The following is a 16,763-nucleotide window of genomic DNA, read 5'->3' as shown; positions in this document are numbered from 1 at the left end:
AATGCTTCCCACTTGGAGGGTCACAGCATGAGGTCTTGCTGTTGACAGTCTTGGGGTCCAGGTTGGATCTGTCATTAGACTCTAGAACTTTGAACTTTCCACAAGATAAAGAATGTAGTCAAGCATTAATTGGCACCACTTGTCAGACACCAACATACTTAACAGTGAAAATTTTCAATTATGGAATAAATATAATGGCAAATTTTGACCTCTCTTGGTTCACAGGACCTCTCTTGGTTCACAGTTTTTAGAAAGTTATTTTTAAAATGTCACTCCAGATTCCCATGATGAAATTACCCAGAGGGCAATCCTGTTTATTTTTTGGCCCAGGAAGAAAATGTGATGTTTACTAGACACGCACGGTTTGTGCCAGAGAGCCAGTTAGGCTGGGTTTCATGAGAACCCAGATAGCAACAGAGGTAAGTGGTTCTTATTCTTAAAGTCACTCAGTCATGTCATGTCTTTGCAACCCCATGGATTATACTGTCCATGGAATTCTGCAGGCCAGAATACCGGAGTAGGTAGCCTTCTCCTTCTCCTTCTCAGTGGGTCTTCCTGACCCAGGAATCAAACTGGGGTTTCTGGCCTTGCAGGTGGATTCTTTACCAGATGAGCTACTAAGGAAACCCAGGTAAGTGGTTACTTACCTAGCTGCAATAGATCATTTGCAGTCCAGGTGGGAGCTTCCAAAATAGAATCTAGGATATTAAAGGAAATGAATTCAAGTACACATGGAACATTCTCCAAGACAGACTATATGCTGGGCCATGAAACTCGTAAAAAGGATAGGAATACAAAAAGTATGTTCTTCAACCAAAATGCAATTAAATTAGATATAAGTACATTTTACAAATTGAAATATCTAGACATACTCCTTAAATATCTTTCCTGTTGGAAATTCTTAGGCAGTTTGCTCATTGTGTCTTCATGGTGTTTTAGGGGTAGTATAGGCTGTAAAAGAAAATGAGGCAGGGAGTAAGCACAAATTAGCAACTAAACAACAACTTGTAGTAGAAGCACAGAGTCCTAACCACTGGACTACCAGGGAATTCCCTGTTTTTTCCTTTTTAATGTGACGACTAGAAAATAAATTACTGATAAGGCTCACATTATATTTCTACTGAAGAATGCTACTCTAAGGCTAAGGATTGGCTTCCTCAAACTTTATTTCTCATGGGCTCTGTCTTTAGAATGCTTTTTGTCACTTCTTGCCACTGAGCTAGGTACCTTATGGGCTGAGACACTCACAGTGGACTTTCTATGGTTCATTCTGAATGGTTGTTGATAACTTAAGAGTCCTTGAATGATCCCTTTCAGGTTGAAAGACCAACTTCATTTACAGAACTCTTTAGCTTAGTAGGAGATTCCTTATGTAGAAGAACAAAATAAATATTTTCATTTCTTCCAGTTCCTGGAAAAGAGTACATTATGTAGTGTTGCTTGTTATAAAAATTTGGGATCTAAACTTGAAGGTTCAAGTATTGTCTTTGCTGCTGTGTGAACTTGGTCTTAGTCTGAACTTGTTTATTAATTAAACTGGATTGAAAGTAACTTCCTACCTACCAAGCACACTTGTGGGTTTCAAGTAAGCCTTTGAATGTAATAGAGCTTCTCATCCTGACTTTCTACAACGCTGTCATCTGTTGTTTCACATTCAAAGGATGTGAGAAAACCAGCATCTTCTCCCAGTTTCCCTCTTTTTTTTCCTTCCCTCTCTGCCTTCCCCTTTCCTTCTCTTCCTTTGTCTTCAGAATTTGTAGAATATATCTTGGAAAAAGTAGGAAGGAAACAAATAGTTCAGAATCAAATATGTCTGGGTAAAGAAAAAGCAAAATAAAGACTCACAGTGAAGTCCTCAGAGAAGCAGAGAATTCTTATAGCCTCAGGCAAACTGTGCCCTCTGATGAACCTGGATTCTGGGAGAGAGCAGTCTTGTGAAAGACCTGAAACAAAGGCTTTTCAAGCCCTCTGGAACTGAAAGAGACTGGGATAGTATCCTGGCAAAATTATTAGTTGATTTCTCAGAATTATTTGCTCAAAAGGGTCACTTGAGAATAACTGAAAGCTACTTGCCTTTATGTATCATCTATTTTAAGAAAATAATTTGAAAAAGATTAGTAATTATTGCTGCATGATGCTTTTACATAAAAGAATTATAAGACCTTAAAAAGTTTTTTGATAAAATAGTTAAGGAGGGAGGTTTAAAATGTTGGTTCACAATATGTGAAGGAATCTTTGCTTGCGGCATTTAAAATGCGTCATGTAATATGTAGTGCTCTTTTCTCCTTTAAGCTTTAAAAATACTAACATGTTAGCTAGGTATCCATATTTTCAAAGTGATTAACAATTAGCTTCTAATTTAAATACATGTGACATTATTGATTAATGCCACTTTGCTCTTATTTTAATTTACTGCTTGGAGCTTCTTTAGGTGCCAATAATGTTTAAAAGTGTCTTTTAAATATAGATAACTAAATTGCTTAAGTAATTAAAATAAGATTTACAGTGAGGAAAATTTTTATATTAGAATTAGAACAAAATGGTAAGAAACTCTTTAACAGTTATCAGGGAGGAAGAAATTTTTCTCTACCCTTCTACATTCTTCTGGTTGGTCTAAGAATTAAACTGACATGAGACCAATTAACCGGAGAAAATCACACAAGAGTTTAATAACATATACATATAGGAGAGACCCTGGAAAACAGAATCATGGCCAAAATGGCCACAGCCCTCACCTTAAATACTGTCTTCAGCTAAAGGCAACAGAGGATGTTGAGCGTAATGGTTTGGCAAGTCAAAGGGGAGGAAGGCAATTCACAAGGAGGTAGAAGAGGCACTGTTTGGTGAGGGAGCGTTTTCTGGGCCAGTAGAGACAGGGGACAGAGTGAACTCTGACCTTTAGGTCCACTGAATCTCCCCATCACACCCAGCGTGGTGGATATCTCTGCTGATTACTCTATTCAGCTTTAATACATGAATTCTTTAGGCTTCCCAATAATCAGCCTAAATGAATCCTAATGTCAAGGAGACTCATATGGGGTCAGCAAATTTTTCTCCCCTAGACAGTGAACTGTGACAAACTTTCACAGCAAAGGCCAAGACAAAAGATTGTCTTGAAGGGTTTGCTTGGGAGAGTGGTGGCTTTCCATATAACATGTGATTTCTTGGGCTTGTGCCAAGGGTGTTTCCTTTTCTTTTTTTTTCCTCCCTCTCTATTTTTTGTAGGTGGCAACAACAGGGGCATGTTTAATATTGATGAGTTTGATTTTTTGAATATAAATGCTGTTTGGTTTAGATGGTGAATGCATAGAAATTTGGAGATTAGCATTTTAATCAAGTCTAATCTCTTAGTATTTCCCGAAACTCCTCCACCCACTTCAACATTTTGTCAAAAATAAATTTGAAAAATGAAATTTTGAAATGATCGCTTTGCAATGAAATGTTCTCTTAAGGAGATGCAAGGTTTGCAATAACACAAAAGCAGTATTATGTATAGTAACCTTTTCTAAACCATATGCCAAGCACATTAACAGGGTTTAAGATGATCAGTTACTGAAGAAAAGACCAATCTACTCAACCAATATTTATCAAAGAACCATGCTTCTTCAGGCAGGTTGGAAGTACAGTATGTAGCTTTGATATTACTGCACCGCTAAACTGGAATGTGGCTTCCTTTTTTCCTTTTTAAAATTTATCTTTTTTTTTTTTTTCCTCAGGGTGGATCTTTAAGCTGCCAAGCTGTTTGGAGGGGACCGGGAAATGGACTCTGGCGGCAGTTAGGTCCCCAGACTGAGGGGTGCTCTTGGCGTTTCAGCAGAGGAGGGGCAGGGCCGAGGGACCGGGCCTAGAGCCATTGGGGCGGGGTCATGGGGCGGGAGGGGTGGGGCCTTGTGCGTCCCGCCGGGTCATTGGCGGTGCTCCGTGCGCGCGTTCAGCCACGCGCGGGCGGGCGCAGTCTCGGCGCGTTGTGCGAAGCGCGGCAGGTGCGCGGACATCCTCCCTCCGCCTGGCTGTGCGGCCGCCGCGCGACTCGCCGGGAGCCCGGCGCTGCCGGGCCCAGGGGTTGGCATGGCCTGACCCCCCGCAGCGGCGGCGGCGGCAGCATGGGGAACCAGGACGCGAAGCCGAAGAGAAGCGCGGGCGATGTCCCGCATGGAGGCGGCGGTGGTGAGGACGCCGCTGGGCCCCGCGAGGCTGAGGGCACAAAGAAGGCGGGCGGGGGCAAGAAGGCGCCGGGCCGGCACGGAAAGGGGGGCGGCGGCGCGGAGCCGGGCCGGAAAAAGAGCCGGTCGGACCCCAGGGCCTCGGTGTTCTCCAACCTGCGCATCCGGAAGACCCTGTCCAAGGGCAGAGGTACCAGCGGCTCTCGTGAGGATGTGCTGGACCCCCAGGCCCTGCAGGCCGGCGAGCTGGACAGCGCCCACTCTCTGGTTACCAAAACCCCAGACCTCAGCCTCTCAGCCGATGAGACGGGCCTGTCGGATACCGAATGTGCGGATCCTTTCGAGGTGACGCGTCCCGGGGGTCCCAGCTTGGCCAGGGTCGGCGGCCCGGCAGTGGCCGAGTATTCGGAGACCGCGGCGGGGGCGCAGGATGGACAAAGGACCAGCTCGGGCTCGGACACAGACCTCTACAGTTTTCACTCGGCCGCGGAGCAGGAGGACTTGCTCTCGGATATCCAGCAGGCGATCCGCCTCCAGCAACTGCAGCAGCAGTCCCCGGGCCCCGAGTCGCCCCCGGTGTCGCCCCCCTCCACCGCCCCTCTGTCTGGGGCCCTGCCGGGCCTGGACCGACCCCCGCCGGGCCCCAACGCCGAAGCGGCGCTGTCCGCGCCCCCCGACAGGCCCCCGGCCGCAGAACCACCCGCAGCCACCGCCTTCGCGTCTCCTGGGTCGGTTCCGGGGGACCGAGGGGCAGCGGACACGGACGAGGAAGGCGAGGAGGACGCCTTCGAGGACGCGCCCCGAGACTCTCCGGGGTTGGAGTGCGGCCTGGCGGCGGGAGAGGCCCCGTGCACGCAAGAGGCGACGCGCGAGGAGGGCGCGCCGAAGCCTGTCGTCCCCGTGGCCGCCTCCCCGCCACTCAGTCCAGCTCGCAGCCCGCGCCGCCCCCGGGCCCGCCCGCTCCTGGCGCCCTGTTATGTCAGGACCACCACCCGGCAGCTCAGCTCGCCAGGACCGTCCCCGTCTCCGTCCCCCAGCCACAGCCCCCGGGTCCAGAGACGGCCGGAGTCCTCCCTGGGCCGCGGTTCCGGAGCCCCCGCGGCCCCCGCCGCTGCCCCGGCTAGGAAGCCCCGCGCGGGCCGCAGCCGCTCGGCCGACTGGACTGCGGAGCTGGGCCGTGCTCCCGGGGCGGGGGTCTCGGCGCACCTGGTGCAGCGCGGGGCAGGCGGCTTCCAGGGTGTGTTCGCAGGTGAGCCCTGGGCTCGGGGCCCTGGGCACCTGCCCCTCAGAAACGCTTCGATTTGCATACAGAGAATTAAAGGGAGCAGCTTAGTCGTGTCGGTTCTAAGTCATCTAGAAAAAGGGCCACTGTGTCCACTTCTCCAAAATATCCCGGGTCACGCCAGGCAGATCAACTCCTTTTTGGCACCGTTTGCAAAGCCATCCTTCTCTTTCCTCCCTTCTCCCACAGCGTTAAAAATAAGGAGGTTGTTCACAGCCCTGTGACACATCATCTGTTCTAGGACTGCTCTGATGTACCCGCCTGGGCGCGCCGTTTGATGCGTAGTTTCTCTCGGTGATCAGGGTGGACGCCTTAGTGAACTTAGGTGGTCACTCCTGTTTGGTGACACAACCAAATCTCATACATGCTTTCAGAAAATACAGAGTGATCTAGAGTATTAGGGATCATTTACATTTGGTTTCATGGCCCGACTAAGACAGGGTGTGGCTTGGAGACTGATGGTGAGTAGGCCAAGAGCACACGGAATGCTGCTGGAACCTTCCCAGCGTCTGCTGTGGACGCTTCAGGGCCAGTCCAAGGGTCAGCTCAACGTGGTGAATGTCAGATAGTACAGTGAATTCATCCTTGGTTAGATCCCAGGGCCCTTCCGCTGGTAAGAGTGTCAGCTTATTTCATGCTTACTAATTTTTCTTAATTATTAAATAGCTGAGTGTAAGAATTTAACAAGCAGGAGAAAATGAGAATTTATGCAAGTCTTGGTAGATTGTGATAAGTATTTGAAATATTAAAAATATCAAAGATAATTTGAAAAGCTTAAAATTTTATATTCTTTAATAAATCTTATATTACTTTAGTAAATAGGTTATCTGTAAAATAGTAGATTATGTTTCTTAATGAACACGGCTGCCTCACCCTTAGGTAAATATTATTCACTTTTTGTACTTGCTTGTATTGACCACAGTTTAAGTTTCATCTATGGACTGTCTTAGTTTTACATTCATAGATTCTTCTAGTTAAGAGTGGCCTCCTCCATGTTTTACATGCTTGCTCTCCCTTTTTAACTTTTCCTTTTCTGTTATTTTGCAGGTTAAGTTAGGAATGTTTATAGTCTTGATATTCACAAGATAAATTGTAAACAAAACAAAACACAAGCGTAAAAACCCACAAAAGACTGATTTTAAAGGAAGAGGATTGGAAAGTTCTTTAGTTATTTTTTGTGAATTTAATGTTGGTGAGAAATTACCTCCTCCTTATGTAGGTAACACTCATTTCATACATTGTTTTTCTAAAAATGAAAGTATAACCATAATTAAGATTACCATTCATTAATATTGTTCTTCCAAGCAGCTTTAGAATTTGGAAATATTCATTTCCAAATGAATATTAAATGAAAAATACATTTCCTTCGTTTAACATAAATATATATATATATATACACACACACATACATACATACACAGGGCAGCCATATTGTGCTAGACAATATGTTAAGTGCTGAGTGATACAAAGATCATTAAATCCTGGTTCTGCCTTTCCATGGCTCACTGACTAAGAGCACAGGAACACACAGAGACATAGTACTTTGGGTGCATCAAGTGTGCAGTGACTTACTGCCTTGGCAAGGGATAAAGAGAAAGGAATTCATAGGAGGATTGATCTGAGTCCTGAAGATCATAGGACCTTTCAACCCCAGGTTAAAGTTTTGTTTTCCTTAAGGAAAATAAAAGGGGTATTTTTGGAGCTAGCATTTCATTTAAATGTTCTAAGTATTTCCAAATTTGAAATTTGGGACTCTTAGCAGGATTCCTGTTCAGGAGGTAAGTGGGTTTTATTGACTTCCAAGCAGAATTTTTTACTGTGTAGTTAGTTGCTTTAATATGGGCATCACCTTTATTTTTTAATTGAAGTATAATTGGTTTTTAATGTTGTATTAATTTCTACCATACAGAAAAGTGACTCAGTTATACATATATATATATATATATATGTTTTGTTGTCCAGTCACTATATACATTCTTTTTTTTTTATTCTTTTTAATATTCTTTTCCATATAGTTTATACCAGGATATTGAATATGGTTCTCTGTGCTATGTAGTAGGACCTTCTTATTTATCCATTCTGTATGTAATAGCTTACATCTGTTAATCCCAACCTCTGACTCCATCTCAACCCCTTCCTGCTTGGCAGCCTCAAATCTGTTCTCTGTGAGTCTGTTCTGGTTTCTTAGATAAGTTCATCTGTATCATATATTAGATTCCACATAAGGTGATCATATGGGGCAGTGCTTTATATCTGATGCTTGGATGTAGTTGGTCAGTAACTATTGGTTATTTGTATAGTAGTTTCTATATATTTATCTCACCCATTCACTTTCTTAAAAGAAAAAAAAAAAAGAATTGGTAGGTTTAACCTAATCTTGTAGCTGGTGGTCACATGGAGGTAAACAAAGAGATGAAACTTTTTCAAGGTCACACTGTAATTCTTTCAGAGGCTGAGCCAAAAATAGCTGAGTCTACTGATTCGAGTCTGAATGTTCTTGCTTATTAGTCATTTTTGGATGTTCAGCACTGTCAGACATCATATAGAGAAAACAACTTAAAAAATATTGTGGTGTTTAAGGCCTTCACTTACAATATTTTCCAGTTTCTGTCATTAATATGATGAACTCCTTTCATTGTTGAGCATCTGGCCTTCCTGGGCTAGATGCAGGGTGATTGCTGGTCAGTGAAGCAGGCTTTCTCCAGACAGCTCTCCTGGAAACTTCCCTGTGGTGAACCCAGGGAATCCAGAGTGACACAGGCCTCTGTTCCTCAGCTGTTGTCTGTTTTCTTGTCATCTGCCTTTTCTTTGATTCTTTACCATCCTCTAGGATTTTATGAGTGTCTTGAAAATTACTAGATCCCTGGCGAGGACTAGCATTGTCCTCAGGGAAATTGTTTTCTGGCTTTAATTTGCATGTCTTTGGATCAAGTAATTGCCAGCTGCCTTTGAAGCAGGTGATAGATCTATAAGCCTCCATGAACATCTTTTATTTTTAAACCGTAGAATGAGGGTTGTCAGCTCTGCAGAAAGGAACAGATGTTTTTCTTCTTACTGCCTTCCAAATGTGGGGAGAAAATTCAAGTGAAGAGAGATCTGCATGGCACATGTTTGTGTTTTGTTGCTGATATAACAGCATTTAGCAATAAAGGGGACCAAGACTTTATCTTGTTTTAGCTATTCAGGAGCTGATGATGTCTTAAGCCATTGGACTGAAATTTCACAGTTAATTTGAAAAAACATCTTTTTCAGTGTTTAGTAGAAAAATTGCTATGAAATTTAAGAGATTCCTTTGCACGTGCTATACTTAAGCAGAAGCTTGTGAATAGAATTTTACAGTTAAAAGTTTAGGCATATGAAATGTTAAGTTGGTGATAATTTTTGATAGAAATCTTTCCAAAGTCATTTAATTATGTGCTTATCTGTCTTTTTTTAAAACATGTGGACTTAATGGTTCATTAAATGGCTTAATGTCATCTTTAGGCAATCATGGTTTCATCCTGTGAAATCATTGGTGTTGCCCTCAGCTGCTATTGAAGTGTACTTGGTGACTCTAGTTGGCTGTTTCTGAAGTTTTGTATCTACCTGGTTTTCTAAACTTTTTACTTCCTGTCAGCTATTGATTCGTAGAGCTGTCTTTGGTCCCTGCCCCCCACCCCCCATTGCTTCTAATTTGATGTTTCTGGTCAGTTTGTTATTGGTTTATAAATGCTGTGATTATGATGTTTACTATATTTGTTGCACTTCTACTAGATGCAAGGTTCTGTGTTGGTGCATTGCATAATTATCTCTAATCCTTGTGACAGTGTTTTCCCAATGAGCAAACCAGGGTCAGGCATGTGAAGTAACTTGCTTCAGGGCATCAAGCTGGCCAGTGACCCATCCAGGATCTGTACTTAGAAAATCAAATCTGTTATTAATATGAATAAAATAAAATGAAGTGTGTCAGTGAGCTTTTGGAGCACTCAGATCAGATCAGATCAGTCACTCAGTCGTGTCCGACTCTTTGCGACCCCATGAATTGCAGCACGCCAGGCCTCCCTGTCCATCACCAACTCCCGGAGTTCACTCAGACTCACGTCTATCGAGTCAGTGATGCCATCCAGCCATCTCATCCTCTGTTGTCCCCTTCTCCTCCTGCCCCCAATCCCTCCCAGCATCAGAGTCTTTTCCAATGAGTCAACTCTTTGCATGAGGTGGCCAAAGTACTGGAGTTTCAGCTTTAGCATCATTCCTTCTAAAGAAATCCCAGGGCTGATCTCCTTCAGAATGGACTGGTTGGATCTCCTTGCAGTCCAAGGGACTCTCAAGAGTCTTCTCCAACACCACAGTTCAAAAGCATGGATTCTTCGGCACTCAGCCTTCTTCACAGTCCAACTCTCACATCCATATATGACCACAGGAAAAACCATAGCCTTGACTAGACGGATCTTTGTTGGCAAAGTAATGTCTCTGCTTTTGAATATGCTATCTAGGTTGGTCATAACTTTGCTTCCAAGGAGTAAGTGTCTTTTAATTTCATGGCTGCAGTCACCATCTGCAGGGATTTTGGAGCCCCGAAAAATAAAGTCTGACACTGTTTCCACTGTTTCCCCATCTATTTCCCATGAAGTGATGTGACCGGATGCCATGATCTTAGTTTTCTGAATGTTGAGCTTTAAGCCAACTTTTTCACTCTCCACTTTCACTTTCATCAAGAGGCTTTTGAGTTCCTCCTCACTTTCTGCCATAAGGGTGGTGTCATCTGCATATCTGAGGTGATTGATATTTCTCCTGGCAATCTTGATTCCAGCTTGTGTTTCTTCCAGTCCAGCGTTTCTCATGATGTACTCTGCATAGAGGTTAAATAAACAGGGTGACAATATACAGCCTTGACATACTCCTTTTCCTATTTGGAACCAGTCAGTTGTTCCATGTCCAGTTCTAACTGTTGCTTCCTGACCTGCATACAAATTTCTCAAGAGGCAGGTCAGGTGGTCTGGTATTCCCATCTCTTTCAGAATTTTCCACAGTTTATTGTGATCCACACAGTCAAAGGCTTTGGCGTAGTCAATAAAGCAGAAATAGATGTTTTTCTGGAACTCTCTTGCTTTTTCCATGATCCAGTGGATGTTGGCAATTTGATCTCTGGTTCCTTAGCTAGTCAATTAAGGGCCTGGGCTTTAGAATTTAGATTGTGTGACTCTCACTGCAGCTTTTCTAAAGTCTATCTTGATTTTTATATCAAAGTAGAAGGACCCACTCTAGGAGTACAGACTTTCTCATGCAGCTTGTTAAGTTATTAGACTGTGAATGTTTAGGGCCGGGAGCAGTCTTATATCCAGCAGTAGTATCTGACAGAGTGTAGACGTCCAGTCATTGTCCAATAAATGTGTGATGGTCAGGAATCACCCCTTCTGTGTATAATGCATCAGTGTTACTATAACAGGGGAGGGTTTTACAAGAATGTGGTTCTTTCCTCTGTATCTTGCCTTACTGGGTCTCATATCTCTGAATATGATTTGGCAGTGTAAGCTGGGACTGGGAACACTATTCTCAAGTCATTTTAGTTTGGCTTAAAACGTACTTTCGCATTGTTCCTTTAAGGTTCTGGTTTGGATTGAAGTTAAGCACCCCAGTAGCTTCAGTGATGGGTTTTAGTGACTGGCCTGGCTTTTCATGCATTTAGGCAGTTGGATACAAGCCATGTGTATTTGACCTTGAGCAGGTGCATTTACAGCCATATTTCCTTCTGGTCCTATTAAAAAGGTGCTGAACACACACCTTGGGTGATGGCAACAGTAGTTACTAATTACTGTTACTCCAGGTAAATCTGTATCGTAGCTAGATGTACAGTTAGGTCACTCTTAAGTAACTTTTTCTGATATGTATGAAAGTGGAGGAATAATTCCAAATGAATAGTATTAGGAGTTAATGAAATAGTGTTTGTCAAGTCCCTACAACTCTGCCTGGCACATAGAAGGCGGACAGTTGGTGCTATTTACTTTCCTGTCCTAGTTTATTACCTTAATGGCTATATGGTTCAAAGTCGTCCAAACCATATTTGTGAAATCAAAACCACTCTGAAATCATATACAAACTCTGGTAAGATATAATCAGTTGCTAGTTGAAAATTAATATTTCTAGTCAAGGTTATTTTGTTTTTCCAAATTGTTTATATATCAGGTTTTTTTCTCCCTCTCTTTTTCATTTTCTTTGATTGTAACCCTTTTTGTCACTTTGTCAGAAATTGTGGTTTTCTTGGGGGTTGGAGAAGGAAAGCATATGATGGGGGTATGACTGTGTGATTAGCAGGAGGTACTGATGTTTAAAGTGGGGAGTGGGTAGAGGCAACAGTATTTACCCGCCTCGCTTTGCAGCCTTTACCTCCCATGGTTTCCTTCAGAAACTCTCTACTTTAGTCGAGTTAACCAGCTTACTGTTCTATGAATGTGCATTTCATTTTCCTTACTTTGCGCCTTTGTCTAGCAGTGTTTACACTCTTGTAACACACTACTGTCTCTCTTTACTTAATATCTGAAAAAGCTGCTAGAGTTCCCATTTCCTCTTTTGTGTCTGTCCCAGCTGGTGTGACTGGCAGTCATCTCCATGTTTCTGTACTTCTGTCTGTATCATATCACATATACTTCTTGGATTTAGGGAATCTTTGGGGCTTCCGTTTCACTTTTTTCTGCTTTTCCTTTCTCTTTGCCTGCTTGCCTGATTCCATCCATTCATCCTCCTCCTCTATCCATTGAATACCTATGCCACATCTGCTCTCTGCCAGTAAGTAAGATGGGCACTGAGCATACTGAGGCTTTATGAATACCAGTTGACCATTTTTGTGTCTGTGTGTGTGTGTCTAGGCCTCCTATTGGTAAATAAATAGTTGAATTTAGCCTGGAAGACTACTAGCATTTTTGGGTGGTTGAAATTAAATCATTTTTACTGAGGTGTACTTAGGTTTCCTTGATGGCTCAGTGGGTAAAGAATCTGCCTGCAATGCAGGAGACACAGGAGACACAGCTTTGATCCCTGAGTCAGGAAGATCCTTTGTCAGAGGAAATAGGAAATAGCACCCCACTCCACTATTCTTGCCTGAAAAATCCCATGGACAGGGGAGCCTGGTGGGCTACAGTCCAGAGGCTTTCAAAGAGTTGCACATGACTGAGCATGCATACATATGATTGAATCAGTAGTGAAGATAGAATGATACTTCTATAGAATTTGTGTAGGGAGAACATCTGTTCCTGTTTTTGTGGGTTGATAGTTAAAATCAACCCACAAGCAACTATTGTAGCTATCAATGATAATGCAGTAACTTTAAGCTTCCAAATATAAATTTTATTGGTAGTGGAAATAGAGGAAAACTATTATTTTGTTCATTCTTGATTTTGCATTTTAAGTGATAATCTGATGTTAATGAAATTTAGCATTAAGGGACCGTTAGGAAGAATCTAATATGTACTACCTTGTTGCTTTGTAATTTCCTTCTTGATTTTCTTGTTGACCCATTGGTTTTTTAGTAGCATGTTGTTTCAGTTCAGTTCTGTCACTCAGTCATGTCTGACTCTTTGCAACCCCATGAACTGCAGCATGCCAGGCCTCCCTGTCCATCGCCAACACCTGGAGTTTATTCCAACTCATGTCCATTGAGTTGGTGATGCCATCCAACCATCTCTTCCTCTGTCATCCCCTTCTCCCCCTGCCTTCAATCTTTCCCAGCATCAGGGTCTTTTCTAGTGAGTCTGTTCTTCGCATGAGGTGGCTAAAGTATTGAAGTTTCAGCTTCAGCATCAGTCCTTCCAATGAATATTCAGGACTGATTTCCTTTAGGATGGACTGGTTGGATCTTCTTGCAGTCCAAGGGACTCTCAAGAGTCTTCTCCAACATCACAATTCAAAAGCATCAATTCTTCAGTGCTCAGCTTTCTTTATAGTCCAACTCTCACATCCATACATGACTACTGGAAAAACCATAGCTTTGACTAGATGGACCTTTATTGCAAAGTAATGTCTCTGCTCTTTAATATGCTGTCTAGGTTGGTCATAGCTTTTCTTCCAAGGAGCAAGCATCTTTTAATTTCATGGCTGCAGTCACCGTCTACAGTGATTTTGGAGCCCCCAAAAAGAAAGTCTGTCACTGTTTCCACTGTTTCTCCATCTATTTGCCATGAAGTGATGGGACCAGATGCCATGATCTTAGTTTTCTGAATGTTGAGTTTTAAGCCAGCTTTTTCACTCTCCTCTTTCACTTTCATCAAGAGGCTCTTTAGTTCTTTGCTTTCTGCCGTCAGGGTGGTGTCATCTGCACGTCTGAGGTTATTGATATTTCTCCCGGCAATCTTGATCCCAGCTTGTGCTTCATCCAGCCCAGTGTTTCTCATGATGTACTCTGCATATAAGTTAAATAAGCACAGTGACAGTATACAGCCTTGATGTACTCTGTTCCCTATTTGGAACCATTCTGTTGTCCATGTCCAGTTCTAACTGTTGCTTCCTGACCTGCATACAGATTTCTCAAGAGGCAGGTCAGGTGGTCAGGTATTCCCATCTCTTTATGAATTTCCCAGAGTTTTTTGTGGTCCACACAGTCAAAGGCTTTGGCATAGTCAATAAAGCAGATGTTTTTCTGGAACCCTCTTGCTTTTTTGATGATCCAACAGATGTTGGCAGTTTGATCTCTGGTTCTTCTGCCTTTTCTAAATCCAGTTTGAACATCTGGAAGTTCACGGTTCATGTACTGTTGGAGAATTTTGAGCATTTTGCTAGCATGTAAGATGAGTACAATTGTGTGGTAGTTTGAGCATTCTTTGGCATTGCCTTTCTTTGGGATTGGAATGAAAACTGACCTTTTCCAGTCCTGTGGCCACTGCTGCATTTTCAAAATTTGCTGACATACTGAGTGTGGCACTTTTACAGCATCATCTTTTAAGATTTGAAATAGCTCAACTGGAATTCCATCACCTCCACTAGCTTTGTTTGTAGTGATGCTTCCTAAGGCCCACTTGACTTCACATTCCAGGATGTCTGGCTCTAGGTGTGTGAATTCACTATTGTGATTATCTAGGTTGTGAAGATCTTACTTGTATAGTTCTTCTGTGTATTCCTGCCACCCCTTCATAATATCTTCTGCTTCTGTTAGGTCCATACCATTTCTGTCCTTTATTGAGCCCATCTTTGCATGAAATGTTCCTTTGATATCTCAAGTTTTCTTGAAGAGATCTCTAGTCTTTCCCATTCTATTATTTTCTTCTATTTCTTTGCACTGATTATTGAGGAAGGCTTTCTTATCTCTCCTTGCTATTCTTTGGAACTCTGCATTAAAATGGGTATATCTTTCCTTTTCTCCTTTGCCTTTCATTTCTCTTCTAGTCACACCATGTGGTTTAGTCTCCCTGTAGTCACTTTTTTCTTACTTCTTTTCCTGTAGTTGATTTCTACCATTGTGGTCAGAGAAGATGCATGAAATAATTTCTAAGTTTTGTGACCTAGTATGAAGAGGAACTAAAAAGCCTCTTGATGAAAGTGAAGGAGGAGAGTGAAAAAGTTGGCTTAAAGCTCAACATTCAGAAAACTAAGATCGTGGCATCTGGTCCCATCAGTTCATGGCAAATAGAAGGGGAAACAGTGGAAACAGTGTCAGACTTTATTTTTTTGGGCTCCAAAATCACTGCAGATGGTGATTGAAGCCATGAAATTAAGGACACGTACTCCTTGGAAGGAAAGTTATGACCAACCTAGATAGCGTATTGAAAAGCAGAGACATTACTTTGCCAACAAAGGTCCATCTAGTCAAGGCTATGGTTTTTCCAGTAGGCGTGTATGGATGTGAGAGTTGGACTGTGAAGAAAGCTGAGGGCCGAAGAATTGATGCTTTTGAACTGTGGTGTTGGAGAAGACTCTTGATAGTCCCTTGGACTGCAAGGAGATCCCACCAGTCCATCCTAAAGGAGATCAGTCCTGGGTGTTCATTGGAAGCACTGATGCTAAAGCTGAAACTCCAATACTTTGGCCACCTCATGCGAAGAGCTGACTCATTGGAAAAGACCCTAATGCTGGAAAGGATTGGCGGCAGGAGGAGAAGGGGACGACAGAGGATGAGATGGCTGGATGGCATCACTGACTCTATGGACATGGGTTTGGGTAGACTCTGGGAGTTGGTGGTGGACAGAGAGGCCTGGCATGCTGCGATTCATGGGGTTGCAAAGAGTTGGACACGACTGAGCGACTGAACTGAACTGAACTGATGTGGTCAATCGTAGAGAATGTTCCATGTGCACTTTTGGGATCTCTGTTGCCCTGTTGATTCTCTGTGGAAGATGTGTCCATTGGTATGAGTTGCGGGTTAAAGTCTACTATTAATGTATTCCCACTGATTTCTCCCTTTCTGTTTGTTAGTATTTGTTTTATGTATTTGGGTGCTCCCATATTAGGTGCATATAAAATAATGACTATATTATCCTCTTCATGTACTGATTCTTTTATCCTTATGTAGTGTCCTTTATCTTTCTTTATAGTCTTTAAAGTCCATTTTGTCTGATATGAGTATTGAAACTCTCACTTTCTTATGATTTCCATTTTCCTGAAATATCTTTTTCCATCCCCTTACTTTCAGTCTGTGTGTCCTTTGCCCTCAGTTGGTCCTCTTGTAGGCTGCATATTGTGGACTCTTGTTTTTTAATTTTTTTATCCATTCTGCCACTGTGTGTCTTTTGATTGGAGCATTCAGTCAATTAGCATTTAAGGTAATTAGTGACAATATGTTTTTGTTGCCATCTCAGACCTTGTTTTCCTGTTGATTATTTCTTCTTTCTTCCTTTTTTTTTCTTCTTTTCCTTTTTGTGGTTTGAGGATTTCCTTCTTTTTTGACTTGTGTTCCCTTTTTGGTTTTTGTGAATCTATTGTATGTTTTTGACTTATGGTTGCTCTGTTCTTCAAGTATGTTAACCCCTTCCTATATCTGCTTGCTTTAGACTGATAGTCATATAGGCTCAAACACAGTCTAAAAAAAGAAAAAGGATATGCATATTCTTATTCTCCTTAGTCACATTTTATGATTTTGATGTCCTTTTTTCACATCTTTGTGTTTATCCTTCTGCTGTTCCTTGTGTTATCATTGCTTTCACAAATAGTTTTTTTTTTTCTTTTTGATCTTTATGTGTGTGTGTGTGTGTGTGTGTGTGTGTGTGTGTGCATGCTAAGTTGCTTCAATCATGTTCAATTATGTGACCCTATGGACTGCAGCCTGCCAGTCTCCTCTGTCCATGGGATTCTCCACGCATGAATTCTCGAGTGGGTTGCCATGCACTCCAAGGGAACTTTCCAACCCAGGGATT

General features: G+C 42.6%; 1 protein-coding gene across 1 annotated transcript in view; it reads left to right on the top strand.

Moving 5' to 3' along the window:
• Window positions 1-3,954: 3,954 nt before the first annotated feature.
• FMN2 (formin 2) overlaps window positions 3,955-16,763 on the top strand; it is a 357,570-nt gene continuing 344,761 nt past the window's right edge. Inside the window, exon 1 of the mRNA XM_070782159.1 lies at window positions 3,955-5,412. Coding sequence (XP_070638260.1) covers window positions 4,104-5,412 — 1,309 coding nt within the window. The 5' untranslated portion in view covers window positions 3,955-4,103. The remainder of the gene's footprint in view (window positions 5,413-16,763) is intronic.

The sequence above is a fragment of the Bos indicus genome, chromosome 28 (assembly GCF_029378745.1).
Source record: "Bos indicus isolate NIAB-ARS_2022 breed Sahiwal x Tharparkar chromosome 28, NIAB-ARS_B.indTharparkar_mat_pri_1.0, whole genome shotgun sequence".
Lineage (NCBI taxonomy): Eukaryota > Metazoa > Chordata > Mammalia > Artiodactyla > Bovidae > Bos > Bos indicus.
Note: the sequence above shows the minus strand (reverse complement) of the source record. Positions and strands in the feature narration are given on the sequence as shown.